Below are 26,919 nucleotides of genomic sequence, written 5' to 3' on the forward strand. Positions count from 1 at the left end.
ACTATTTTCTCTTGTGGAGCAAGAAGGTACTATCATAAAAGTAGAGCCAAGGGTGACAGCAGACAGCACACCCTTCAGATAAATCAAACCATAGAATCCCTTTAGTGAGGAATCAGGCTATTAGGCCCAGGTCCACACTGATCCTCAGAAAGCATCCAACCCAAACCTTCTCCTTACCCTAACCTTGTAACTCTACATTTTCCACCTTGCCTGCACATCTGTGGACACAAATGGCAATTCAGCATGGCCAATCCACCTAACTTGGCAGCTTTACTGTGGGAGGAAATGGGAGCGCGTGTCAGCTCCACACAGACAGACACAGGGAGCGCGTGTCTGCTCCACACAGACACACACAGGGAGCGCGTGTCAGCTCCACACAGACACACACAGGGAGCGCGTGTCAGCTCCACACAGACACACACAGGGAGCGCGTGTCAGCTCCACACAGACACACACAGGGAGCGCGGGTCAGCTCCACACAGACACACACAGGGAGCGCGGGTCAGCTCCACACAGACACACACAGGGAGCGCGGGTCAGCTCCACACAGACACACACAGGGAGCGCGGGTCAGCTCCACACAGACACACACAGGGAGCGCGGGTCAGCTCCACACAGACACACACAGGGAGCGCGTGTCAGCTCCACACAGACACACACAGGGAGCGCGTGTCAGCTCCACACAGACAGACACAGGGAGCGCGTGTCAGCTCCACACAGACACAAAATGGTCATGGAGATCTTTGAAAATGCTGTCGAGGCTCAGATTCACACAAGCAACAGGATCAGGCCCCTCAGGGCCTGTTCTACTATTCCACTAGGTCACAGCTGAACTTGGACTTTCATTCCACTTTCTTAACCAAGCAATACATCCTGCTGACTCCCTTAATACAAGGGTTCCCAAAATGTGGACACAGGCTGAAACTTCAAGCTTGCAGGCTGTGAGGCAACTCTGGCTGCCATGCACTGCGACTGAACACTAACAGCTCCAAGCTGGGCAGTGACAACAGCACAGGACGAGCAACCCAGAGGCCCAGGCTAGTGGGTCTGGGAATGTGGTGCAGCTGTCGGCGAGGATTTAAATTCAGTTGGTAAATCTGGAATCAATTAATTTACTGGCCGAATTCTTCTTCCAGGAAATCCCCCAATGCAAAGATTGGTGCTCTTTATATTTCAAGGCCCTGCAGTTTACACAAGCCCCTGCTCTCACAGCCCACTACTGCCACTTACTGCCCAACAACTGTTCAAACCTCACAATTAGGCCATAAATTGGGGCGGGGCGGTGGGGAGAACTCTGCAAAGCACTGACTACGTATCGATTGATCTCTCGACTGTATTTACGTATGTTGCAATGCCCTTGGAGCACTTTCTGCCTAAGCTCTCTGTCAGCTGCCAACAATAAAACACTTTGACTTGACCTAGGTTAACAATAAAGTTCTTGTGGCCCACTTCGAGGGCTGTGTAATCCTTAACAAATTTAAGTTATTGCTGTTAGCCTGCCTTTCTTTTAGTACATGCAAAACAGGCCCCTGACAATTCAGTAACCGATGAAAAGAAATAATCAGGAAATGTCAATAAATTGAGAATTCACAATTTCCAAGGTGGAGAATCGACTGTAATATTTAGCTAATGGTCACTTCTGGTTTTAAAAAAAATTATAAAAATATTTAAGAAATAAATCATTATCCAATGTGGAACTCTGGGATTTTAAGTCGCACTATGATTAGATTAGATTCCCTACAGTGTGGAAACCGGCCCTTCGGCCCAACCAGTCCATACCGACCCTCCAAAGAGTAACCCACCCAGACCCATTTCCCTCTGACTAATCCACCTAGCACTACGGGCAATTTAGCATGGCCAGTTCACCTGACCCGCACATCTTTGGACTGTGGGAGGAAACCGGAGCACCTGGAGGAAACCCACGCCGACACGGGGAGAACGTGCAAACTGCACAGAGACATTCGCCTGAGGCTGGAATCGAACCTCGGTCCCAGGCGCTGTGAGGCAGCAGTGCTAACCACTGAGCCACCATGCCGCCCACACACCAATTGAGTTATTCTGGCTATATACACAAAGCCTTAACCAACTAGATCTAGCCCAGGGAGGACTTGAGTCTCCATCTCAAAGTTTCTCAATCAGTGGGACCCACAGCAAGGATTTGGAATCAGTGATGCTTTAACACTGAACACGCTCCATGCCACATCAGGAACAGTCATGCATATGGAGTTAGCCGGAGTGAGCGCACAGGCATAACATTCCAGATGCTTTTCTGGTCAGCAACTGTAGGCTTGAACATACCTATCAATCAATAATCCACAAATCTTTGGGGAAGAGACTTCCAAAGATTCATAACTTTCCAAGTTTCTCCCAAATGAAGTGAAAATTGATGAGCTCTTATCCGAAGAATCTTCTCCCAACTTTAGATTCTCCAGCCAAGGGAACCAACCTCTGTGCCCATCATTTTGGTGTCTTTAAGAATCTTCCATGTTTCACTCCAATCACCTTCACTCTTCTACTCTTTATGGAATACAGATCCATGACCCTCAATCATAGGATAACCCTCAATCAGTCAAGCCAGTCTTTGTTTCAAATTGATTTAATTTCTTGCTTAACGCTGACTCCCTTACTCAAAGTTGTTTCACCCTAACAGCGTTAATAAGGTAGTCTCAACATATTCACTTAACATGCCTGGTTTACTTTCTTAGGGACGGTGACTCATCCCAAAACATTAACTCTTGATTTTTCTCCACAGATGTTGCCAGACCTGCTGAGCTTTTCCCAGCAATTTCTACTTTTGGTTCACTTTCACCTTATTTCCTACAGCTTTCCTGTTCTGTGGCTGCATGCAGGTTATAAACATCCCTGCATTGTTTCTGCCCTTACACTCAGTCCCTTTTCTGTAGAAATATTGCCTTGGTAACACCTCTACCCAAGTCCACCTGCCAACCAATCAGCACACCTTTCTCGAGCAGTGTAAACTTGTGGCCCATTTGAGAGTCGGCATTCGTGGGAGTCTGTCCGAAACAGCCCAGGATAAACAACTTCAACAGCACATCTCTCTTTTTAAACAGTTCTAAAGCTTTAAATGAAAGATCCTGAAACATTATAGTTACTTGCACATTCACAAATCAACATAGATTAGATTGGATTAGATTACTGACAGTGTGGAAACAGGCCCTTCGGCCTAACAAGTCCACACCGACCCTCTGAACAGCAACCCACCCAGACCCATTCCCTTACATTTACCCCTTCACCTAACACTACCAATGGCCAATTCACCTAACCTGCACATCTTTGCATTGTGGGAGGAAACCGGGGCACCCAGTGAAAACCTACACAGACACGGGGAGAATGTGCAAACTCCACACAGACAGTTGCCCAAGGTGGGAATTGAACCCAGGTCCCTGACGCTGTGAGGCAGCAGTGCTGACCACTGAGCCACCTGAGGTGATGGGAGATAAAATTCTTTTCTCCAGGAGATATCAGACAATATTGTGAGCACAGTAGTGATGAGACGAGTGGACACCCAAAGGTGAGTGCAAATCCCTGTCAGATTGATTCAGAGAACTGTAAAAGGATTACCTCTGCGACGTTGGTGACCAGTGCCCCAACCCCTGTGTAGTACAGTGGGAACAGGAAGATTGGCAATGAGTACAGGATCAGCAAAGCCATCAGTGCCAGGATGAAGTTGTGCCACACACCTGTCAATGTTGGAAAGAAACAAGGCTCCATTTTACACGGGAAACCTGAGAAAATCAAGCCATCCTCGAAGACTAATTGAACTTTCCCAATGGTGTGGTGAGATTTACCTGCACAGAACACTCGGAGTTGTTGGATCGGGGATATCAGCTGCAAATGGTTCGTGTACAGGTCAACAAAGGCCCCGGGATAGACCACAAAAACGAACACTCCAAACCCGTTAAATCTCACTTGCTCCCTGCACAGTGGAGAGGGGAGAAATACAATTGAAGTTCAACAATTCTCTCATCACAAGTGGCACCTTCAACTTTTAAATAAAACAAATAGGAATAAGAATGGCTGAATTCCTGGGGTAGAGAATAGGATCAAAAACTGGTTCAACATCTGAAAAGTTAACATCGGCTTCTCAGTGCTCCAAACACTATCCCATTATCCAACGTCAGGTTAAACTCAGAGTGCCTCTGGATACATGGTGTCAGTTTCTTTTCTGTATGTTCGCACTCTGAGGTGAGACAGCACAGGGTTTTAAATGCCTTTTTCACTGCCTTCAGTTCAGCTTCTCTTGGACTCACTCAGCATGATTACGCAGAAGGTCCCAGGACCCCAAAGAGTCCAACACCATCTCAATGCCACCAGAACCTTGCCTGTTTCTCCCCAAAAAGAAAGCCCCTCCCAGACCTGCTTCAGGAGACTCGTCAAGTCTGCAACCCTTTCAAATGATCAAATGGACCCATTACCACCATTCAGGTAATCGTAACACCGCAGAACCTAGAACAGAACCAGTACTCTCAAAAAGCAATTCATTATATTTAATTATATCCCCCAGCTGTCTCTTCAAACTCGTCCACTACTCGCTTCTTAAAAGTGCTGTGAGAATATTTTAGAATGCTGTTGGAATTAGTCAGCAAAGCTGGCACAGCAGCCATTTTGTTTGCCTCATTGGGGAAACAAAGACTCCCTTGAAATGCCAAAGCCTTCTGGTTTAGGCTTCCATGGTGACGTGTCTGAGCTGACAGAGCTGCAGACTGTATCTTATCTATACAAATGTCACTAACAAATGGCTCCCAGCATGAGGTACACTAAAGGATGACCACAAGCTCAAGCGACAGACAAGAACGCCAGTGACATCTTGGGTACATGCCCCGTTGAGATGTGGCAAACAGGCGATTGACACAAGCTCGGCAACTGGCCTCAAAAACGCAACGTCTGAAGGGGCGGTCAAGAGGGAGGGTCAATCCTCATCTGGCAAACTGCCTCCAACACCAGGAAAGATGGAGCACAACCAGAAAAGATGGAGGACGACCTGGAGAAGAGTTTGCTGACACTTAGGCAAGTGAGCAGAAAGCTGTTGCCACAAGGTACAGAGGTTAACATTCACCCTGTGTCACCCACCCACTGGGCTCTCTCTCCCGCGTCTGGGCTTGTATGCCTTGCCAGTTTATTCAGATTACACTTCATATTTACTCAGAACAGCAACCTACCTACCCTATACCTGTAACCTGCATTTCGCATGGCCAATTCTCCTAGCCAGCATATCCCTGGATACTATGGTCAATTTAGCACAGCCAATCCACCTAACCTGCACATCCCTGGACTGTGGGAGGAAGCCCACGCGACATGGGAAGAACGTGCAAACTCCACACAGACAGTTGCCCAAGAGTGAATTCGAACCCAGGTCCCTGGCGCTGTAAGGCAGCAGTGCTAACCACTAAGGCACCGTGCCACCCGATTATTTTTACTGGCTGGCACTTACCATCTATTACTTCTTACAATTATCAAACCCTGTAAAATGACTTGTGTTCTTGACTGGCTACTTTGGGTAATCTGTAACTCCCAAACTTTAAAACTTATACTGCATAACCCACCGGTATTGCATCTGTAGGTGGTGCTGAGATATAGCTCTTACTGTTATGTGACATAACCTAACGCAGCAGCTCCATCTAAAGCAATTCAACCACAAAGCAACTTCCACAGCGCCACTACTTTTAAAAATAGCCTGAGATTTTAAAACCAAAATTAAACTTCCAGTGAACTAAGGCAATGTTTAATCAGACTCCGAAAGCTTGGTAAAAGGGGTTGGTTGTAAAGTGATCGTCTTAAAGGACGCAACTGAAGAAGAGACAGAGAGGTTTATGCAGGGCAGTTCCACAGTTAGAAGCTAGGCAGCTGAAGGCAGATTCAAAAACGGGGCAGCAAATGCCTAACAGCCCAGAATTAGGGTACAGATATTTCGGGAGGTTGGAGTAGATTACAGAGATAGGAGAAGAGGGGTCATAGATGGATTTCAAAACCGGAATGACAATTTTAAAATCCAAAGTTTATGCCTATCAGTGAGTGGGATGACATGGAGGCTGAATGTAAGAGACAATCATAAAATCACAGAATCCTGACAGTGTGGAAGCAGGCCACTTGATCCACTGAGTCCACATCATCCCTCCAAACAGCATCCCATCCAGACCCACTCTCCGACCTTATCCCTGGAACTCTACATTTGCCATGGCTAATCCATCTAGCCTGCATATCCCTGGACACTGTGGGCGATTTAGCATGGCCAATCCACCAAACCTGCACTTCTCTGGACTGTGGGTGGAAATTGAGCACCAAGAGGAAACCTACACAGACAGGGGGAGAACGTGTACACGCCACACAGTCACCCGAGGGTAGAATCGAACCAGAATCCCTGGGGCTGTGTGGCTGCAGTGCTAACCACTTAGCCACCGTGCCATTCCCAAGGGCAAGCCAGGGATGATTTGGAACAGTTCAGTCGAGAGGGAAAGGAGATGCGAATGAATGTTTCAGGATGAAATCAAACAATGTAGTGGGTTGGTAACATGAGTCTTCACAACAGCAGGAACTTGGGTTTGGAAGCACATTGCAAGGCAAAGGGCAGTATGGGAAAGAAGACTTCTGACCAAGTGTGCACACACAATCCCTGCCCACACCACTGGGAGGTAAGCTCCTGCAGACGGAAGAGCAGACAATGAACTTAGTGACACTGTCATAGCAGACCACACAACAATCCTGCCCACACAGCGTTACAGTCAGCCTTTTACTTCAACAAACACACATGAGCAAACGGAGTTAAGCTCACTGAACAATGCTGTGCCAACTCCACCCCAAGTGAACACAGAGGGGAAAGGGAATGGACAGAAAGGACTAGACTTCTGATGTCAGAGATTTTGAAGTACAGAGGGAGGTGGCGATAAAATGATAATGTCACTGCATTGATATTCCAGAACCTGAGGCGAATGGGATGGCACTGCTACCTCATCACACCAGGGACCTGCGTTCGATTCAACCTTCAGGCGACTGTCTGGGTAGAGTTTGCACATTCTCCCTGCGCCTGCATGGGTTTCCTACTGGCTGCTCTGATTCCCTCCCACAATCCAAAAATGTGCAGGTTAGTTGGATTGGCCTTGCTAAATTGTCCCATAGTGTCCAGTGATGTGCAGGCTAGGTGGATTAGTCATAGGAATTGCAGGGTTACAAGAATGGGGTAGGGGCTGGGACTGGGTGGGATGCTCTTCAGAGGGTTGGTGTGGATCCGATGGGCCAAATGGCTTGCTTCCAGGATTCTTCAGTCATTCTCCCTTGGTCCTACATTCACGGGGAAACCAGGTCTTGCTTCAGGGGTCCCCATTTGGCTCTGGGCCAAAAGGGACAGACCTCAAATCCAGCCCTGGTCAGTGCGGGCAAGTGGTCACAAACACTCCAGCTCTAAGTTCTGGTGACAAATCTACTGGATGGGGGTACCTCCGAGCAGCACACTGTCCGTGTACAGAGCCTGGGAAATCAGAAAACCAAGCCCCTGCACAAGTCAAGTGGCCTGCAATAAAGATGGTTTCAGTCACTGCAAGACGTCTCGCCAGGTTTGTTAACCAGACGACAAGCTCCTCCACCCTGTTCACTTTTATTCTCCAAGAAATGAAATAGTAAACACAAAAGAACCCGGTCTAAAGTCCAGACCCGAGCGGAGCAATCCGTGCCACACTCTTTATGATCTCACAGATGCAAAGGGTGAGAATAAATGAGTACATACCTGACTGCAGCCACACCATGACCTATCTCATGAATGACACCACTGATCAAAATGGCAGCAAAGAAATAGACCACCTGACTGATCGGCAGGTTCACACCGGGCACCTATTGAAGACAACAGGATGGAATTAATAGTCAGTGCCATCATTCATGTCACATTCCATAAGGTGCTGTCGAATTGCCTGTGTACACTAGCTGTCGGAATTGTTTGCAACCAATGGAGACTGCACAACGAACGCAAGTTGGGACCTTGTAGACAGCCAGCCTAACCAGCAGATTACTCTCATGTCAGACAAACCAAACAGTCTTAAGGTCAAGGAAGTTGAAAATGCTAGATCTGACCTGTTTGGGGATCAAACACCCTCACTAATAGCTGCCTGTGCCATATCCTTTCAGTCAAACTTCCTCTAAAACTACCCCCTGGCCCTAGCCCTTAACTCGTACATTTCTCCCCGCTCTCCTCATGCTGCCTGAGCGGATCTTGTTCATTTGACAGACCTCCTGCTCTCTTGACCCTGTATCTACTAAACTGCTGACCATCCCCACCAACTCCCACCACCCCCCCAACACCCTCATCCCACAGAACCAACACCCCTGCCCACTCAACCAAACCCCACTCCTCCACAGAACAGTGTGGATGCAGGCCACTCAGCTCACCGAGTCCACACTGACCCTCTGAAAAACATCCAACCAAGATCCAACCCCCTACCTTATCCCTGCAACCCTGCAATTCCCATGGCTAATCCACCTCCATCTGCACATCCCTGGACACAATGGACAATTTAGCACGGCCAATCCAACTCCCCTGCACTGGACCACTGGAGGAAACACACATAGATACGGGGAGAATGTGCAAACCACACACAGATAGATGCCCAAGGACAGAATGGAACCCGGGTCCCCGTCACTGAGCGGGATTAGCCATTAAAAATTTGGCAGGCATTGGCTGGTGGTGGTTGGGGAGTGGTGGATCTGGGTGGGATGCTCTTTGGAGGGGTGGTGTGAACCCAAATGGCCTGTTTACCCACTGTAGGGACTCTATGATTCTATAATCTGCCATTATTGGCCCGGTCACAACCCCTCAAAGTCTTCACGCTTCTCAGGTACAGTGGACGGTGTCTCTATCCTCCTTCGCATTTTAGGTCACCTACCACGACTTGTAGAATACGCTCATTCTCAGGTGTAGGGCTTTCTGCTGTCATCAGTGCCAAGGTCTGAGAGAGTGTTTTGGCTAGCAGCAAGATTGAGATGAACATGGAGATCACGCCAAAGGCCATTCCCACACTGAACCTGGAACAAGAAAATAAAACTTGTGATCCGCCACCCGGGTAAAAAGTGAGGTCTGCAGATGCTGGAGATCACAGCTGAAAATGTGTTGCTGGTTAAAGCACAGCAGGTTAGGCAGCATCCAAGGAATAGGAAATTCGACGTTTTGGGCATAAGCCCTTAGGGCTTATGCCCGAAACGTCGAATTTCCTATTCCTTGGATCCACCACCCGGACCAATTATTGACTAGAAATAATGGGACCTTCAACAAATACTTCACTGAGAACATGCTGATGGCTTTAAAAGGTGCTTAATTAACAGCACTATCTTGTTCCCAAACATATACTTGAGTGATAAAATTTGTCGGATGTCGATTTGAAAATTACACAAAACCCAACAAAGTTTAACTTGTTTCCATACAGCATGCTCTACAGCTAAGAGTCTCAATACAACTGTAATATTCTTAATATTTACAATATAGATTCCATACTGGGCTCACAGCCAGACAGAAAAATATTTCACATGGAAAATTACAGGACGTGCAACAGCAATACAATTTTCTGTGCGCCGAGTTCCACTCGGAGCTCTTCAGCTGGATCACTAGGTACATTTACGTGGCACCGTCTGCAACTTAGAAGCGAGCTACAGTGATGAACACTTGCAAACTGCTGCCACTGTTGTAACACAGAAAACATGACAACAAGCTCCCACAGAAAGCTAGCAGAATCATGACCAAATCGGTGCATGAGGCAGAGGGAAATGGGTCTGGGTGGGTTACTCTTCGGAGGGTCGGTGTGAAGTTGTTCGGTCGAAGGGCCTGTTTCCACACTGCAGGGAATCTAATCTAATCTAATCTAATCTATTTTGCATCATGGGTCAAGAGAATAAATATTGGGGGGGACCCTGCTCTTCAAATTGTACCAGTGAATCTTTTGTATGCGCCTGGGGAGTGCAGGTAAGGCTTCTTTTTGAATTCGCAATTGAAAGACCATGCGTTGAGGTGCAACCCTCCCTCCATACTGCCCGAAAGCAGACTGGACATTTCAGGCATCAAGAGTACAATGTAAATCTGTAACCTTCTAACGCAGAGTCTTGAGTGCTACCGACTGTGTTTCGCAGATAAACAATCCCAACATGACAAATCAGCTCAATAATAGATCAAGTAGTATAAAGTTTGAGACAGAAGCCTGTTGTGGTGTTGGTTGCACTGTCAGAAAGAATTTAACTTTTTAACTCACTATTGGCACAGGAGCATTGCAGGCAAGGTTACCATTTATTGGAATCTACTGAACTACAGGGAGGTCAAGGATAAGGCAGTTTCTGGCAGCGCAGTTTGCTTACAACAGCACTGAGGAATTAAGGAATGGTATTTTGAGAAGGTTTAGCTCTGTTTGCAATAGGGCAATGGTTTGCAATAGGGCTTTGTTCTGCGTATGCGCTCTTTCCACGGCCAAGTCTCCGCTAATGTCTTCGTGGCGGTCTGTGCATGCACTGAAGTCAGGTACCGTACCAGGGGGCAGTCTCCTGTGTGGGGTACCGTACCAGGGAGCAGCCTCCCGTGTGGGGTACCGTACCAGGGAGCAGCCTCCCGTGTGGGGTACCGTACAGGGGTCAGCCTCCTGTGTGGGGTACCGTACAGGGAGCAGCCTCCCGTGTGGGGTACCGTACAGGGAGCAGCCTCCCGTGTGGGGTACCGTACCAGGGAGCAGCCTCCCGTGTGGGGTACCGTACAGGGAGCAGTCTCCCGTGTGGGGTACCGTACAGGGAGCAGTCTCCCGTGTGGGGTACCGTACAGGGAGCAGCCTCCCGTGTGGGGTACCGTACAGGGAGCAGCCTCCCGTGTGGGGTACCGTACCAGGGAGCAGCCTCCCGTGTGGGGTACCGTACAGGGAGCAGCCTCCCGTGTGGGGTACCGTACCAGGGAGCAGCCTCCCGTGTGGGGTACCGTACCAGGGAGCAGCCTCCCGTGTGGGGTACCGTACAGGGAGCAGCCTCCCGTGTGGGGTACCGTACAGTGAGCAGCCTCCCGTGTGGGGTACCGTACAGGGAGCAGCCTCCCGTGTGGGGTACCGTACAGGGAGCAGCTTTTGTGTGAGGTACACTACTCCTAAATTATGCTTTTTTAAAAAAAGTGGAGGGACATAGCGACAAGAATGTTAGCAGCAAGTGTCCTGTGGATTAAATTGCAGGTGGTGAACGCAAAAGGCAAATCACTGGAAGAAAAGCTAGATATTATACAGCATTTTGCATCCGGAGAGAATATGATATCGCTCGCTTAACAGGAATGGGGGAGTCTACCTTATGCACTATGGTGACTCTCCGTCCCTGCATTAAATGTACTGTGTTAAATTTAATTTTCTTTCATTGATAAATATGATTTATACCTTAATTCACACTGTGCTGTACTTTGTGTTAGACCTTTGGGCATCATTGAGCGATTGAGTGTTTTTTTTCTGGACTGCCTCAAACCTCACTTTTCCCAGTGGCCCCATTATTTCTCTGAAGTGCTTTTTTTATTAATCGAGGTTTCACTGGAATGCAATTATGGCATTATAGAAGTTCTGGAGAGGAGTCACTGGACCCATAACGTTGACACTGCTTTGTCTCTGTAGATGCTGACTTCTGAAGCAAATTTTGTTTTTTTTAAGATCAAACTCTCTCTTGCACCTTCATCGTTTCCTTTATTTAGATTTATGGACCTAGTTTTGGAATGAACCGCATCACTTTCAAAGTGACTGCAAAAATCCCTTCATTTATGGTCACTGATCCCTAAAGGAAGAGATTATTGATTATTTTTTCTCATTTGACAATTATAGATTAAAATCTAATCACCCCCCCTCCCTCCCCACAGCGTCATACGGCATGGAAACAGACCCTTTGGTCCAACCAGTCCACGCCGACCAGAATCCCAAACTATATTAGCCCCACCTCCCTGCGTTTGGCCCACATCCCTCCAACCATATCCTATTCATGTCCTTATCCAAATGTTTTTTAAACATTGTAACTATACTCGCATCCACCACTTCCTGTTCATTCCACACACAAACCACTCTACAAAATCTTTCTCCTCTCACCTTAAAAACGTGCCCCCGGTTTTGAAATCCCCCACCCTAAGGAAAAGACACCTGCCATTCACCTTATCTATACCCCTCATGATTTTATAAATCTCCATGTCACCCATCCACTTCCTATGCTCCAGTCTCAGCCTACCCTGCCTCTCTTTCTATCTCAAACCCTCCATTCCTAGCAATATCCTGGTAAATCTTTCCTGAACCCTCTTCAGCTTCAGAACAGGCCTTCCTGTTCCTTGGATGCTGCCTGACCTGCTGCGCTTTAACCAGCAACACATTTTCAGCTCTGATCTCCAGCATCTGCAGACCTCACTTTGTACTCACCAACAACCTCAACATGACGTCCCAACTCATATACTCAAACATCTGAGCAATTACCATCTGCCTTCATAACCACCCTGTCTACATAAATACCACTTTTTCCTCACACCTAGGGTCACAGGGCTTGAAGCGTTAACTCTTCCTCTCTTCACAGATTAGATTAGATTACTTACAGTGTGGAAGTACAGGCCCTTCGGCCCAACAAGTCCACACCGACCCGCCGAAGCGCAACCCACCCATACCCCTACATTTACCCCTTTACCTAACACCAATTCACCTAACCTGCACATCTTTGGACTGTGGGAGGAAACCGGAGCACCCGGAGGAAACTCACGCAGACACGGGGGAGAACGTGCAAACTCCACACAGACAGTCGCCTGAGGCGGGAATTGAACCCGGGTCGCCGGCGCTGTGAGGCAGCAGTGCTAACCACTGTGCCACCGCGCCGCCCATGCTGCCAGACCTGCTGAGTTCCTCCAGGACTTTGTTTTTATTTACAATTGCTTGTGGGTTCCTCAACATCTTGTTTTAGAAAATAAGTGCCGTGATACCCTATCAATCAGACGACAACTAGAACTGTTCATTTTACTTTGTGTGCCAGCAAACCAAGGTCTCCCTTCTGTTTGGTCTACGTGCAGCTGAAACTTCAATACGTGAGAATGTTTACAGGGTAGAAGCAGGCAGGGAAAGAGTCAAGTTCTGAGTTTTGTGAAACAAGAGGCTCAGCCTAGTTATGAATCAGATCAAATAAAAACTTATAGTTAACAATGGGGTGCTGGAGGCAAGGGTAATCCACTCACGAGATGGAAAAGCAGTCATTATGTACAGCCATTTAACAATATTAGAAGCATTCAGTATGCAAAGTCAGTTTAACAACATGAAAAGTATTCATTATGCGAAGCCAGTTAAGGTTAAGAACATTCATTGTCTAACAGCAGATGGCTTAATCTTTGCTATTGACACTCGCTGATTGTAGCAGTCACCAAATCAATATGTAGGCTGCCTTATCTGGATGCTCCTCCCTGTAAAATGACTACATAGTTCATTAAGAAACTGCTCTTCCAGAGAGGACTGTGAACTCCTGTCTCTGTGCACACGGGCAATCGTGCCCTCTCCCTCCAGGGCCCGGAATAAAGATGAAAGAGGTGAGTCACTGAGTTGTCACTGAGTGTTTTGCTTCGACTGAGGGGGGAGCGGGATGACATTACATGCATTTGTCACCTCTGCCCTCCCCCGTTGCGATGCTTTCTTTGCCAATCGCTCACCTCGTGTTAACTACAATCTCACTCAAAACTGCAACTTATCGCTGGTCTCATAGATTGATAGAAATTTGGATTATTCTAATTGTGAAAGTCTCGTAATACCTCGCACTACAGACTGAAAAACTTGCACCACAATGGACACATGAACAACAAACTCAATCTTTTGACGCAATGCCAGACAGACCAATGAAAAGGGGTTTCAAATGCAACTTACCAGAAATACAGGAGCTGAGGCTTCCAACGTCCCAACTTCATAAAGAGGCGATTGAAGGCGGTGGTTTGCCACCGGGCATGGAAGGGGGCAATGCTGATCCCATGGCTTGCCAGCCATTCCTCGTAGCGAACCTTGAGACTGGGAGATGACTGGGCAAGCAGAAGAGACTGGGATCAGTGTCAGTGCCAAGAAACACCACCCCCACCACCCCAATAAACAGCTAACTTCAGCTATCATCATCCAGATTCCCGCAAAACGTAAAGAGAGAATGTGAGAGGGAATGAAAGATTTAGCAAAGGATGTGGAGGGGGAGGATGAGAGGGGGTGGGTGGGTGTGGGAGAGGGGTGGGTGCGGGTGTGGGAGAGGGTGTGGGAGTGGGTGTGGGAGAGGGTGTGGGAGAGGGTGTGGGAGAGGGTGTGGGAGAGGGTGTGGGAGAGGGTGTGGGAGTGGGTGTGGGGGTGACGGGTGGGGGTGTGGGGGTGAGGGGTGAGGCGTGGGGGGTGAGGGGTGGGGGGTGAGGGGTGAGGGGTGGGGGGTGAGGGGTGGGGGGTGGGGGGTGGTGGGTGGGGGGGGTGGGGGGGGGGGGGGGGGTGAGGGGTGGGGGGGGTGAGGGGTGGGGGGTGGGGGGTGGGGGGGTGGGGGGTGTGGGGTGGGGGGGGTGGGGTGGGGGGGTGGGGGGTGAGGGGTGGGGGGTGGGGGGATCTGTGTCAGTGCCCCTCCCCTCCCCCCGCTCGCTCCCACACGGACCTTGAGGGCCGAGTCCCCGATGGATATCGCGCACCAAACCCCGACCGGAAACAGCAGCGCGGAGAGCGGCACCATGTTCCCGGAAATGACGGCAACCGGAAACCAGTGCACTGCCGAGGGTGGTGACGTCAGATATTCAGGGATTGTGGGTAACCGTCACTGGGAACAGAAGCCCCGCCCCCCTCTAAGGGCACCAAACACGTTGACCCCGAGTCTGACCCCTCACCCCCCACACTGACCCCCCTCCCCCCCACACTGACCCCCCTCACCCGACCCCCCTCCCCCCCCCCCCCCCCACACTGACCCCCCTCCCCCCACACCCCCCCACACTGACCCCCCCCCCCCTACACTGACCCCCCTCCCCCTACACTGACCCCCCTCACCCCCCTACACTGACCCCCCTCCCCCCCACACTGACCCCCTCCCCCTCCCACACTGACCCCCCTCACCCCCCCACACTGACCCCCCTCACCCCCCTACACTGACCCCCTCCCCCCCACACTGACCCCCCTCCCCCTACACTGACCCCCCTCACCCCCCTACACTGACCCCCCTCCCCCCCTACACTGACCCCCCTCCCCCTACACTGACCCCCCTCCCCCCCCACACTGACCCCCCTCCCCCCCCACACTGACCCCCCTCCCCCCTACACTGACCCCCCTCACCCCCCCACACTGACCCCCCTCCCCCCCACACTGACCCCCTCACCCCCCACACTGACCCCCCTCCCCCCTACACTGACCCCCTCACCCCCCTACACTGACCCCCCTCCCCCCCCTACTCTGACCCCCCTCCCCCCACACTGACCTCTCCCCCAACTGACCCCCCTCCCCCCACACTGACCTCTCCCCCAACTGACCCCCCCCCCCCATACTGACCCTCATCCTTCTCACTGACCTGCCCTCCCCTCACACTGAGATCCCCCACCCACTAACCCAGTCCTGATTGTCTTTGTTTCACACCTCCAGCAATGTTCTGTAATTTGCTTTTATTTAATCTCTCGGCTGTTCTGTCACTTTGGAGGACAGCAGCTGACATCCCACTTTCCCCACCGAATTCTTTCATGGAATGGGGGGTGTGTGTGTGTGTGAGAGGGATTAAAGACTCCTTGAGATGGAGACAGGGTGGATTCTCCACCCAGACTGCAGAGGTGGCCTGTACAGCACTCCCTCAGCATGAAAATGGGATGGGAACTGGACTCGAATTTGAACCCACAACCTTCAGGCTCCGAGGTTAAGATTGCTTCCATTGAGCCACAGGAAATACTTGTGCAGAAAGAATAATGATCTTTGGGAACTGGGATTAGAATTGTAGCTCCAGTGAAATATACAGATGGCCCTCTGTGTAACCCTGCACACATGAACAAACAGATATTTGGTGAGACTTGGATTTTTATTGCAGTATATTAAATATACACAAATATTTCTCACTTGTCAGCGTCACAAACAAAAATAATCAACTCTCTGCTCATGTCATAAGTAAGGTTTGATGAACATAGCCATAATGATTCAAGATCCTTATGTTTCATAGGGAAAATAGCGCTTCAATCATGGGTCCAATTGTTCCATTCGACAACTTGCTAGAAGACACATGCTTTGTCTTGAGAGAGCAGCAGAAAGATGTCCTCTCTCTCAGGTGCCTGACTGAAAAATACACAAGTTAATTTTTCTTTGAGTCTGGGAGAGCTGGGGAGGGTAGGTTTTCTGATGGGAAGATGTGACAGCAGAGGGAATGCCTGTAAACTGGACTTGGGTTGAAGGATGGCAAGGAATGTGCGTAAGCACCTAGTGGCTGAGGTAAGAGAATGGTTCGAGGACTAGCGATCCATCCGATTTATGTACTTTTAACATTCTTTCCTGCTCGGTCAGACCCCAAATCCAAGGAAGGCGCCATTGCAAGCTCCACGGACAGCTTTTTTTGGGACTTTGGGACAATGGGCCTTCCATTCTCTGACATCTGCACTCTTAAGAGGGTGCAAACATCAGAAGCATTCCTTTCCCTTAGCCCCGACAGTCTGAGTAATCTTGCCTCTTGAAGACTATAAGAACTGGAGTAAGCCTGCTTCACCACTCAATAAGATCATGGCTGATCCAAGATTCCTCATGGTCACTTCACTGCTGTTTCCCCTTCATTGCCCAACTGATCGAGAACCGTAACCACACAGAGGGCCCTCCACAGATCTCTGTGGCAAGGAGTTCCAAAGACTCAAAACCCTCTCTGAGAAGAAGTTCCTCCTTGCCTCAGACTTAAATCTGGGAGGGTCACTGCAGACCCATGGGGCTGAATGTCATCTTTTCACACTGGAGGGATTCTCAAAAAGGACAGAACAAATTATAAGAAGAAAGGCATTTCGCCCTCGGAACCCACTCCACTATTCATTAAGATCATACCCGATCTTATAGTTCAACATCGCTTTCCTGTAGTATTCCTAAAACCAATGTTTCTAATTTTCATGTGCATATCCCTATGCATATCTCTTAATGATTTCAATGTGCCATTACATATTTTTAATATGGGAGCATCTATCCATCTCTATCTTGAACAACTCTTTCTATAAAATTATATGTACAGCATAATGAGAAGGGGGAAATTGAATGTAACAGTTGGGGGAAGTGATGGCCAAGCAGTACTGCTATGTTCTGGAATCTGACTTCAAATCCCAACATGGTAGACGGCAAAGTTTAAATTTTTAAATAAATTTGGAGTTAAACATCTAACGATCGGGCGGCACGGTGGCATGGTGGGCGGCACGGTGGCACAGTGGTTAGCACTGCTGCCTCACAGCGCCTGTAGACCCGGGTTCAAATCCCGACTCAGGCGACTGACTGTGTGGAGTTTGCACGTTCTCCCCGTGTCTGCGTGGGTTTCCTCCGGGTGCTCCGGTTTCCTCCCACAGTCCAAAGATGTGCGGGTCAGGTGAATTGGCCAAGCTAAATTGCCCGTAGTGTTAGGTAAGGGGTAAATGTAGGGGTATGGGTGGGTTGCGCTTCGGCGGGTCGGTGTGGACTTGTTGGGCCGAAGGGCCTGTTTCCACACTGTAAGTCTAATCTAAAAAAACCATCAGCTGACTAAAATCCCATCTGGTTCACCTTTTGGAAAGGAAATCTGCTGTTCTTACCTGGTCTGGCCAATTTCAATGTGGTTGACCTGAGGTAATTTCAGAGGGCAGCTAATTGCAAAAACAACTCAAAAAGAGGAATTAAACTGAACCCACCAGCAGATATTGACCTTGGCACTGGAAACGACAATGCCAAACACAGCCCTGTTGACAGTGCAAAGTCCTCTTTACTAACATCTGAGGGCTGGTACCAAAAGCAGTCTCACAAAACCGATCATGGCAGTAGAACGAGGGTCATAGTGCCAAAGACAGAAACATGAACCATATTGGATGTAACGAAGTATAAAAATGGGATTGGTTATGCTGATAGGGGTACAGCATGCACCTAACATTGGAAAAGTGGTCAAAGAATCATAGAATCCCTACAATGTGGAAGCAAGGCACTCAGCCCATTGACCCCACACTGACCTTCGAGACAGCAGCCCACTCAGACACACCCTCCTACCGTATCCTTGTAACCTTGCACTTCCCATGGCTAATCCACCTAGCCTGTACACTACAGGCAATTTAGCATGGCCAATCCACCTAACCTGCACATCTTGGGACTGTGGGAGGAAACTGGAGTAGCCAGAGAAAACTCCATGCAGACAGTTGCCTGTGGGTGGAATCAAACTCTGAGTTCATGGCACTGTGAGGCTGCAGTGCTAACTACTGAGCCACTCTGATCGAAACCTATCCTCATGAAGTAAGCACCTTCAGCCCAGAATTAGCCTTGTACACCCTTCTCTGGGGTTCATAAAGCAGTTTATTCCTCCTTAAATAAGGATCCCAAACCTGTCCTCAATGCTCTGGGTGCAGGTTCACTAAATCTTAAATTCCATTGCCTTTGCAATGAACGTTCCATCTATCCTCCCAAACACCAACAATCTAACTTTGTAAGCTGTCTATCAGGATAGCCAGACCCCCTGTAACACTGAGTTTGGTGCCTCTCTCTCCATTTGAATAGAATTCTGCTTTTCCATTCTTCACACCGATGTGAGACCTTCAGATGGTACCAAAATTTTGGCTTGGAGCACACTTGGAGGATTGTCAACAGTCCTGCTCATCACATTCCGAAAAGCGTGGAATAATACTGAACACTTATTCGACTGACTTCAAAACAGAGGTTAATGCCCACTCAAATTTTGAAGACGCTGTGCTCCTTCCTCGAGAACAGAGGAGGCTGATGGAGCAGGATGATTTTTCTCGGTTCGGATATTGCCCTAAGAAATGAATCATCAAATGTGCGCCACCTATTTTGAGTTGAGACAGGCACAGTATGTCTACATGTTCATTCTGTCTGTGAAGAACAGGGATCTGTGCACTAACATGTCTTGCTTCTGGTACATGCACGTGTGTCATACTGCATCCTACAGTTGGTTGTCTTCCGAGACTGTGATTGCATTCACAAACCACCATGGTAATACGATTTGAAACGCAAATCATCTGGATTATTCATCCAGGTCTCTGGGCTGGTTATAAATCGACCAGGATGGGGTCTGTCAGGTTGAACTGAAACGCCCTGAACACTAAGTTGTGACATGATGAGGAACATCACGAGGAGTGATCTGGGGGGGTGACTGCTTCCCAGCAATGAATCAGCCACAAATGACAGTGGTGTTTTCACGGCCTGGCACGTCTCCAACATGAAGCCTGTCACATTTTCTTTGAATGTGAAGGCTGATGGGGTTCATTCCAAGCAGGAGAGAAATGAAAGGACTCCTCCCACCCATTTGTCTTCAAGGTTGCCAGGATCAATAACTACGCTGTCTGACAGGCCCAGTTCTGTCTGAACTCCCCAAGCACCACAAGTGCCACTGGACAAATATAACAAGGAGGCTTGCAAGTCAAACCATACGTACCGCTGACTGACAGAGTTCAGGGGGAAGTGCTCTCACTCGACTGTTGAACATCTCCAGCCTTTAAAAAGCACAAAAGCTCCAGTTATTTTCGTGACAAAATTCAGCACAAATATTAATCCTCATCCTTCCTCAGCGGTCAACATGACTTTCGAACTGATGTGACCTTTTGGATCAGACCGCCAGCAGCTCACATGACTACCTTCAGCGTTTTCACACGGAGCTAGAGCACCACAAACCCTGGGTCAGGGACAGGGCCAGGCCTGGAGTTGTCCTGGGCAAACCTCAGAGCTGTCCAGGGTTAGCCCAGGTCCGCTCTGTTCAGCTTGAGAGTCTCTCTCTATTTACCAGTGTCAGCGATTCTCCCATATTTAAGCGCAGTCATACACAGTTATAAATGTCACAGCTAGAATACCTGATTGCTACTGAGTGTTGGGGCAGGTCCTTGTTCCCTCTGCGTATTCTTTTTCCACAGGGACTCAATGGTTAAGTATGCTTGCATCGAAAATTCATAAACAGTTGTAGTGGCCAGCTGAATAAAACAAAACAGATCATCAACGACACTCTGCACATACAAAGGGGGCTGCAGATCACCACAAGCACACTCATTGTCAGTGCAGCTCATCTTGACAACATGCCTTCTTAGAGCACGGACCAAGCTGGATCACATCAGATATTTCTGCGCCCAATCTAATTTACTGCATAAACACAGTAACCATCCCAGCTTTGTATTAAGAGCCAGTACAGTCAGTCCCACAACACTCAGCTCTTCTCCACCAGTCTCCTCTCACTCTTCCCCTCATTCCCTGCACCCTCTGATATCTTATCCAGTCACTCCCACTCTCCCCCTCAAGTCCTGTACCTTTTAATATCCCACCCTGAGTCCCTTCCACTCTCTGCTTTTTGTTATCCCACCTGCTCGGCAGGTAGCCAGGTTAATATTTATTCCTCAACAGAGACTGGCTGGGTAATAATGGTGTCAGCCATAGCTCAGTGGGTAGCTCTCTCATCTCAGTGCGAGAAGGTCACAGCTTCAAGTCCTGTTTAGGGACTTTAACACAAAATTGGAACTGACATTTGGTCGTGGTATTCAAAACATTCGCACTGACAAAGGTGTCAAACTCAGATGAGGTATTATACAGGGGCCCTGCGCACCCTCTCAGATGTTAGATTCAAAAGCATTACTGGGTTTTGAAGAAGAGCTGCCCTGTGTCTTGACCAATATGTATCCCTCAGTCACCACCTAAATACAAGCAATCCCATCAAACACTGCTGTTCACAAGAGCTTGCTCTGCATCAATTGGCTGCTGTGTTTCCCTACATTCCAATAGGAGCGGTAACAACATCAACTGCAAAACACTTTGGGAGCTTCTGAGGTTGTGGAAATTCAGATGACAACTTAGATTTATAGAGCATAGGAAAGGCCCTTCAACCCATTGAGTCTACGCCAACATAACTACCACTAATCCCAATTTCCTGCACTTGTCCCGGATGCTTGAATGTTCTGTTATTTGAAGGACTCATCCAAATTAAGGTTGTACGGTTGCCAGCCTCCATTACCTTCCCAGGCAAGAGTGAAAACATTTTTCCCAAGTCCTTTCTGAATCTCCTGCCCTTACTCAAAAACTATGCCCTGTCATGATTGACCCCTCAGCCAAGGGGAACAGATGCTCTCTATCTACCCTGTCCATACCCCGCATAATCTTATACACCTCAATCATGTCCCTCTGCAGTCTTCTCTGTTCATAAGAAAACAGTACAGGCCTGTCTTGTCTCCCCTTATAGCTCAATATCTCAAGACCAGGCAACATCCTGGTGAACCTCCTCTGTACCCCCTCTAGTGCTATCACATCCTTCCTCTAGTGAGGTGACCAGAACTGGACACAGTACTCCAACTCTGGCCTGAGCAATGCTCTGCACAACTCCAACATTACCTCCTCCCTCTTATACTCTTTGCCAAGACTGATGAAAGCAAGTGTTCCATAAGCCTTTTAAACTAGCCTATTCATGGGAGCTGTCTACTTCGGGGATCTGTGAATAATTATCCCAAGATCCCTCTGTTCCTCTGAAATACTCAGTGACCTGTCATTCATTAAATACTCCCTCATCTAATTTTTTTCTTCCAAAGTGCATCATCTCATGCGTATCAGGGTTAAATACCATCTACCAGAAGTGAAGGCAGAGCGCAAAGCCGATCGGGAAGGTAAGTGATTGTTATTGGAGTGGGTGTGTTCTAGACCCCAGGTCCTACAAAGTACGGCCTCCCTCACTCCCTTCTCCTCTAACCTAAATTAAAAGTCTTGCCCCAAAAAAGAGGGTCCAAGGAAGTTCCTGTGGATTGAAGAGTGAGGCTTTAGCTCAGGAGTCTTTGACAAGGAGTTTGAGTGAAGTGATTACGCCACAGTTGAAGAGGGTAAAGACATGACTGCCCAGCTGGTTCAGTGCGCTACGTGCTTGATGTGGGAGGTCAACGACTCTGGTGTGTCTGGCTCGTACACGTGCGGAAAGTGTGTGCACATTCAGCTATTGACCGTGCATATTGCAGCGCTGATGAAAGAACTCGAGGACCTTAGATTAGATTTTTTTTAGATTAGATTAGACTTACAGTGAGGAAACAGGCCCTTCGGCCCAACAAGTCCACACCGACCCGCCGAAGCGAAACCCACCCATACCCCTACATTACCCCTTACCTAACACTACGGGCAATTTAGCATGGCCAATTCACCTGACCCGCACATCTTTGGACTGTGGGAGGAAACCGGAGCACCCGGAGGAAACCCACGCAGACACGGGGAGAACGTGCAAACTCCACACAGTCAGTCGCCTGAGTCGGGAATTGAACCCGGGTCTTCAGGCGCTGTGAGGCAGCAGTGCTAACCACTGTGCCACCGTGCCACCTTAGGCTCATCCGAGAGAATGAGATCTTTCTGGACAAGACCTTCAGCGAGGTTATTACACAAACCATGCCAGAAGAGAGCAGTCGATGAGGAAAGCAGAGAGGAGACAGGTGCAAGAGACCCCGGGGGGAGTACCTGTCAGGAACAAGTTGAAGCTTTTGGAAACAGTAGAGACTGATGACACTGCCAGTCCGCGAGGCGGCCAGGTCTGTCAATCAAACGTTGGCGCAGAGGCAGAGCGGAAGAGTCGGAAATCGCACAAAGCCATGACAATAGGGGACTCCATCGTGAGAGGAACTGACCGGGGTTTTTGTGGCAGCAGGCGGGAGTTAAGGATGGTGTGTTGCCTTCCTGGTGCCAGGGTGAAAGACATCGCGGACAGAGTGCAGGAAATCCTCGAGGATGAGGGTGAAAAGCCAGAGGTGGTGGTACATGTCGGTACAAATGATGTCGGAAGGAAGAGGGGCACATACTACAGCATGACTTCGGAGAACTAGGAAGAAGGCTGAAAAGCAGGACATCCAAGGTGGTTATCTCTGGTTTGCTTCCAGTTCCTTGGGCTGGTGAGGCCAGAAACAGGGAGATAATGGACTTGAATGTGTGGCTGGGGAACTGGTGCAGGAAGCAAGGATTTAAATTCTTGGATCACTGGGGTATGTTTTTGTGGTAAACATAAATTATACAAGAGAGATGGTTTGCACCTTAATAGGTTAGGGACCAGCATTCTGGCAGGCAGGTTTTCTACTGCAACACAGCTACGTTTAAACTAAGTAGCGGGGTGGTGGGGGGAGGGGACAAACTGGATGTTTAAGAAGGAAATTGAAGGGAAAGTTAGAACAAGGGAAGTCAAGAAAGACAACTGTAGCAATGAGGCAGAAAATTCGGAAAGGGATCATGCTGTAAGGTTGAGTCAAATAGGAGTTGATGGGAAGGGTGAGGGCAGTAACAAATTAAAAATACTATACATGAATGCACGAAGCATTAGAAATAAGATAGATGAGCTTGAGGCTCTTTTGTAAATTGGCAGATACAATATTGTGGGGATAACTGAGACGTGGCTTCAAGTGGACAGGGCCTGGGAAATGAATATTCAAGGCTACACGTGCTATCGTAAGGACAGACTGACGGGCAGAGGGGGTGGAGTGGCCTTGTTGGTAAGGGAGGATATTCAGTCCCTTGCGCGGGGGGACCTAGAGTCAGGGGATGTAGAGTCAGTATGGATAGAGCTGAGAAATACTAAGGGTAAAAAGACTCTCTTGGGAGTCATCTACAGGCCCCCAAACTGTAGTCTGGATGTCGGATGTAAGTTGAATCAGGAGCTGAAAATGGCCTGTCGCAAAGATGTTACTACAGTTGTTATGGGGGATTTTAACATGCAGGTAGACTGGGAGAATCAGGATGGTATTGGACCTCAAGAAAGAGACTTTGTGGAGTGCCTCCGAGATGGATTCTTAGAACAGCTGGTGCTGGAGCCGACCAGGGAGAAGGCAATTCTGGATCTAGTATTGTGTAACGAACCAGAATTGATCAGGGACCTCGAAGTGAAGGAGCCATTGGGAGGTAGTGACCATAATACAATAAGCTTCAATCTGCAATTTGAGAGGGAGAGGGAACAATTGGAAGTGACAATATTTCTGTTGAATAAAGGGAACTATGGAGCTATGAGGGAGGAGCTGGCCAAAGTTCAATGGTGCAATACCTTAGCAGTGATGACAGTGGAGGAACAATGGTGGATATTTCTGTGTATAATGCAGAAGTTGCAGGATCAGTTCATTCCAAAAAGGAAGAAGGATCGCAGGAGGAGGCATGGGCGGCTGTGGCTGACGAGGGAAGTTAAGAAACATAAAGTTAAAAGAGAAAAAGTATAACACAGCAAAGATAAGTGGGAAACTGAGGACAGGGAAGCTTTTAAAGAACAACAGAAGATTACTAAGAAGGAAATATACAGAGAAAAAATGAGGTACGAAGGTAAACTGGCCAAAAATATAAAAGGGGATAGTAAAAGCTTTTTTAGGTATGTGAAAGGCAAAAAAATGGTTAAGACTAAAATTGGGCCCTTGAAGACAGAAACAGGGGAATATATTACAGGGAACAAAGAAATGGCAGAAGAATTGAATTGGTACTTCAGATCTGTGTTCACTGGAGAAGACACAAGCAATCTCCCTGAGGTTACAGTGGCTGAAGGACCTGAACTTAAGGGAATCTATATTTGCCAGGATTTGGTGTTGGAGAGACTGTTAGGTCTGAAGTTTGATAAGTCCCTGGGGCCTGATGGTCTACATCCCAGGGTACTGAAGGAGGTGGCTTGGGAAATCGTGGATGCGTTGGTGATTTTTTTCCAGAGTTCGATAGATTCGGGATCAGTTCCTGCGGATTAGAGGGTGGCTAATGTTATACCACTTTTTAAGAAAGGTGGGAGAGAGAAAACAGAAAATTATAGACTATTTAGTCTGACCTCAGTGGTGGGAAAGATGCTGCAGTCGATTATAAAGGATCAAATTACAACACATCTGGATAGTAGTAACAGGATAGGCCAGAGTCAGCATGGATTTATGAAGGGGAAATCATAATTGACTAATCTTCTGGAATTTTTTGAGGATGTAACTCTGAAGATGGATGAGGGAGATCCAGTAGATATAGTGTACCTGGACTTTCAGAAAGCTTTTGATAAAGTCCCACATAGGAGGTTAGTGAGCAAAATTAGGGCGCATGGTATTGGGGACAAAGTACTAACTTGGATTGAAAGTCGATTGGCTGACAGGAAACAAAGAAATAGGAAATAAACGGCTCCATTCCGGAATGGCAGGCAGTGACCAATGGGGTACCGCAGGGATCAGTACTGGGACCGCAGCTTTTTACAATATATGTTAATGATATAGAAGATGGTATCAGCAATAACATTAGCAAATTTGCTGATGATATTAAGCTGGGTGGCAGGGTGAAATATGATGAGGATGTTAGGACATTACAGGGTGACCTGGATAGGTTAGTGAGTGGTCAGATGCATGGCAGATGCAGTTTAATGTGGATAAATATATGGTAATCCACTTTGGTGACAAGAACAGGAAGGCAGATTACTACCTCAATGGAATTAATTTAGGTAAAGGGGCAGTACAGAGAGATCTGGGTGTTCTTGTACACCAGTCAATGAAGGTAAGCATGTAGGTACAGCAGGTGGTGAAGAAAGCTAATAGCATGCTGGCCTTCATAACAAGAGGGATTGAGTATAGAAGCAAAGAGGTTCTTCTGCAGCTGTACAGGGCCCTGGTGAGACCGCACCTGGAGTACTGTGTGCAGTTCTGGTCTCCAAATTTGAGGAAAGACATTCTGGCTATTGAGGGAGTGCAACGTAGGTTCACGAGGTCAATTCCTGGAATGACGGGATTACCTTACACTGAAAGACTGAAGCGACTGGGCTTGTATACCCTTGAGTTTAGAAGACTGAGAGGGGATCTGATTGAGACATAAGATTATTAAAGGATTGGACACTCTGGAGGCAGGAAACATGTTTCCGCTGATGGGTGAGTGCCGAACCAGAGGACACAGTTTAAAAATATGGGGTAGACCATTTAGGACAGAGATGAGGAGAAACTTCTTCACCCAGAGAGTGGTGGGTGTGTGGAATGCTCTGCCCCAGAGGGCAGTGGAGGACCAGTCTCTGGATTCATTTAAGAAAGAGTTGGATAGAGCTCTCAAGGATTGTGGAATCAAGGGTTATGGAGATAAGGCAGGAACAGGATATTGATTAAGGATGATCAGCCATTACCATTTTGAATGGTGGTGCAGGCTAGAAGGGCAGAATGGCCTACTCCTACACCTATTGTCTATTGTCTACCACTGATCTGACCAACCCATCTGTATCTATAACAGTTTTTAATAAACCATCCAGGAGACTTTAAGGCAGAGATAAAACCTACTTTGAAATTACTAATACCTTTTAATCACATAAAAAGACATTAGAAAAATCTTTGTGGAGTATTTAACAGATCAGTGTGTGGCCATTTGAAACAACAAGAATCCATGCACTTACCTTTGCTGCTTTGACAGTTTCTTCAGGATAATACAGAGAGCCACAAGCTGCAACAAACCCACATGAATAAAGCACTTTTCTTACCCGGGAACCTATCAAAGTGCAACAAATGTGATCAATAAAATCAGAAGTCAGCAGACAACAGCAGACAGAAATCCGACATAGATTTTCTTGCACATCCACCCACCTCATTACTGTATCTATTGCTCTCAATGTGGTCTCTTCTACATCGGGGAGACCGAACGCCAACTCACGGAGTGTTTCAGGGAACATCTCTGCGATACATGCATCCAACAACCCCACTGTCCTGTGGCCAACCACTTCAACCCTCCCTCTCACTCCACCAAGGACATGCAAGTAATGGGCCTCGTTCACTGCCAAATCCAAGCCACCCAACAACTGGAGGAAGGACCCTCA

General features: G+C 48.1%; 2 protein-coding genes across 2 annotated transcripts in view; both read right to left on the reverse strand.

Moving 5' to 3' along the window:
- The window catches only part of mbtps2 (membrane-bound transcription factor peptidase, site 2), a 34,589-nt gene extending 19,888 nt beyond the window's left edge, over window positions 1–14,701 (reverse strand). The window contains exons 1-6 of the mRNA XM_060833313.1: window positions 14,620–14,701; window positions 13,872–14,020; window positions 8,889–9,027; window positions 7,739–7,842; window positions 3,810–3,937; window positions 3,583–3,701 (exon numbers count right to left, since the gene is read on the reverse strand). Coding sequence (XP_060689296.1) covers window positions 3,583–3,701; window positions 3,810–3,937; window positions 7,739–7,842; window positions 8,889–9,027; window positions 13,872–14,020; window positions 14,620–14,694 — 714 coding nt within the window. The 5' untranslated portion in view covers window positions 14,695–14,701. The remainder of the gene's footprint in view (window positions 1–3,582; window positions 3,702–3,809; window positions 3,938–7,738; window positions 7,843–8,888; window positions 9,028–13,871; window positions 14,021–14,619) is intronic.
- A 1,291-nt stretch (window positions 14,702–15,992) lies between these two features.
- Window positions 15,993–26,919, reverse strand: part of apooa (apolipoprotein O, a) — a 77,147-nt gene continuing 66,220 nt past the window's right edge. Inside the window, exons 6-9 of the mRNA XM_060832876.1 lie at window positions 26,503–26,594; window positions 19,991–20,107; window positions 19,579–19,636; window positions 15,993–16,262 (exon numbers count right to left, since the gene is read on the reverse strand). Coding sequence (XP_060688859.1) covers window positions 19,595–19,636; window positions 19,991–20,107; window positions 26,503–26,594 — 251 coding nt within the window. The 3' untranslated portion in view covers window positions 15,993–16,262; window positions 19,579–19,594. The remainder of the gene's footprint in view (window positions 16,263–19,578; window positions 19,637–19,990; window positions 20,108–26,502; window positions 26,595–26,919) is intronic.

The sequence above is a fragment of the Hemiscyllium ocellatum genome, chromosome 12 (genome assembly GCF_020745735.1).
Source record: "Hemiscyllium ocellatum isolate sHemOce1 chromosome 12, sHemOce1.pat.X.cur, whole genome shotgun sequence".
Lineage (NCBI taxonomy): Eukaryota > Metazoa > Chordata > Chondrichthyes > Orectolobiformes > Hemiscylliidae > Hemiscyllium > Hemiscyllium ocellatum.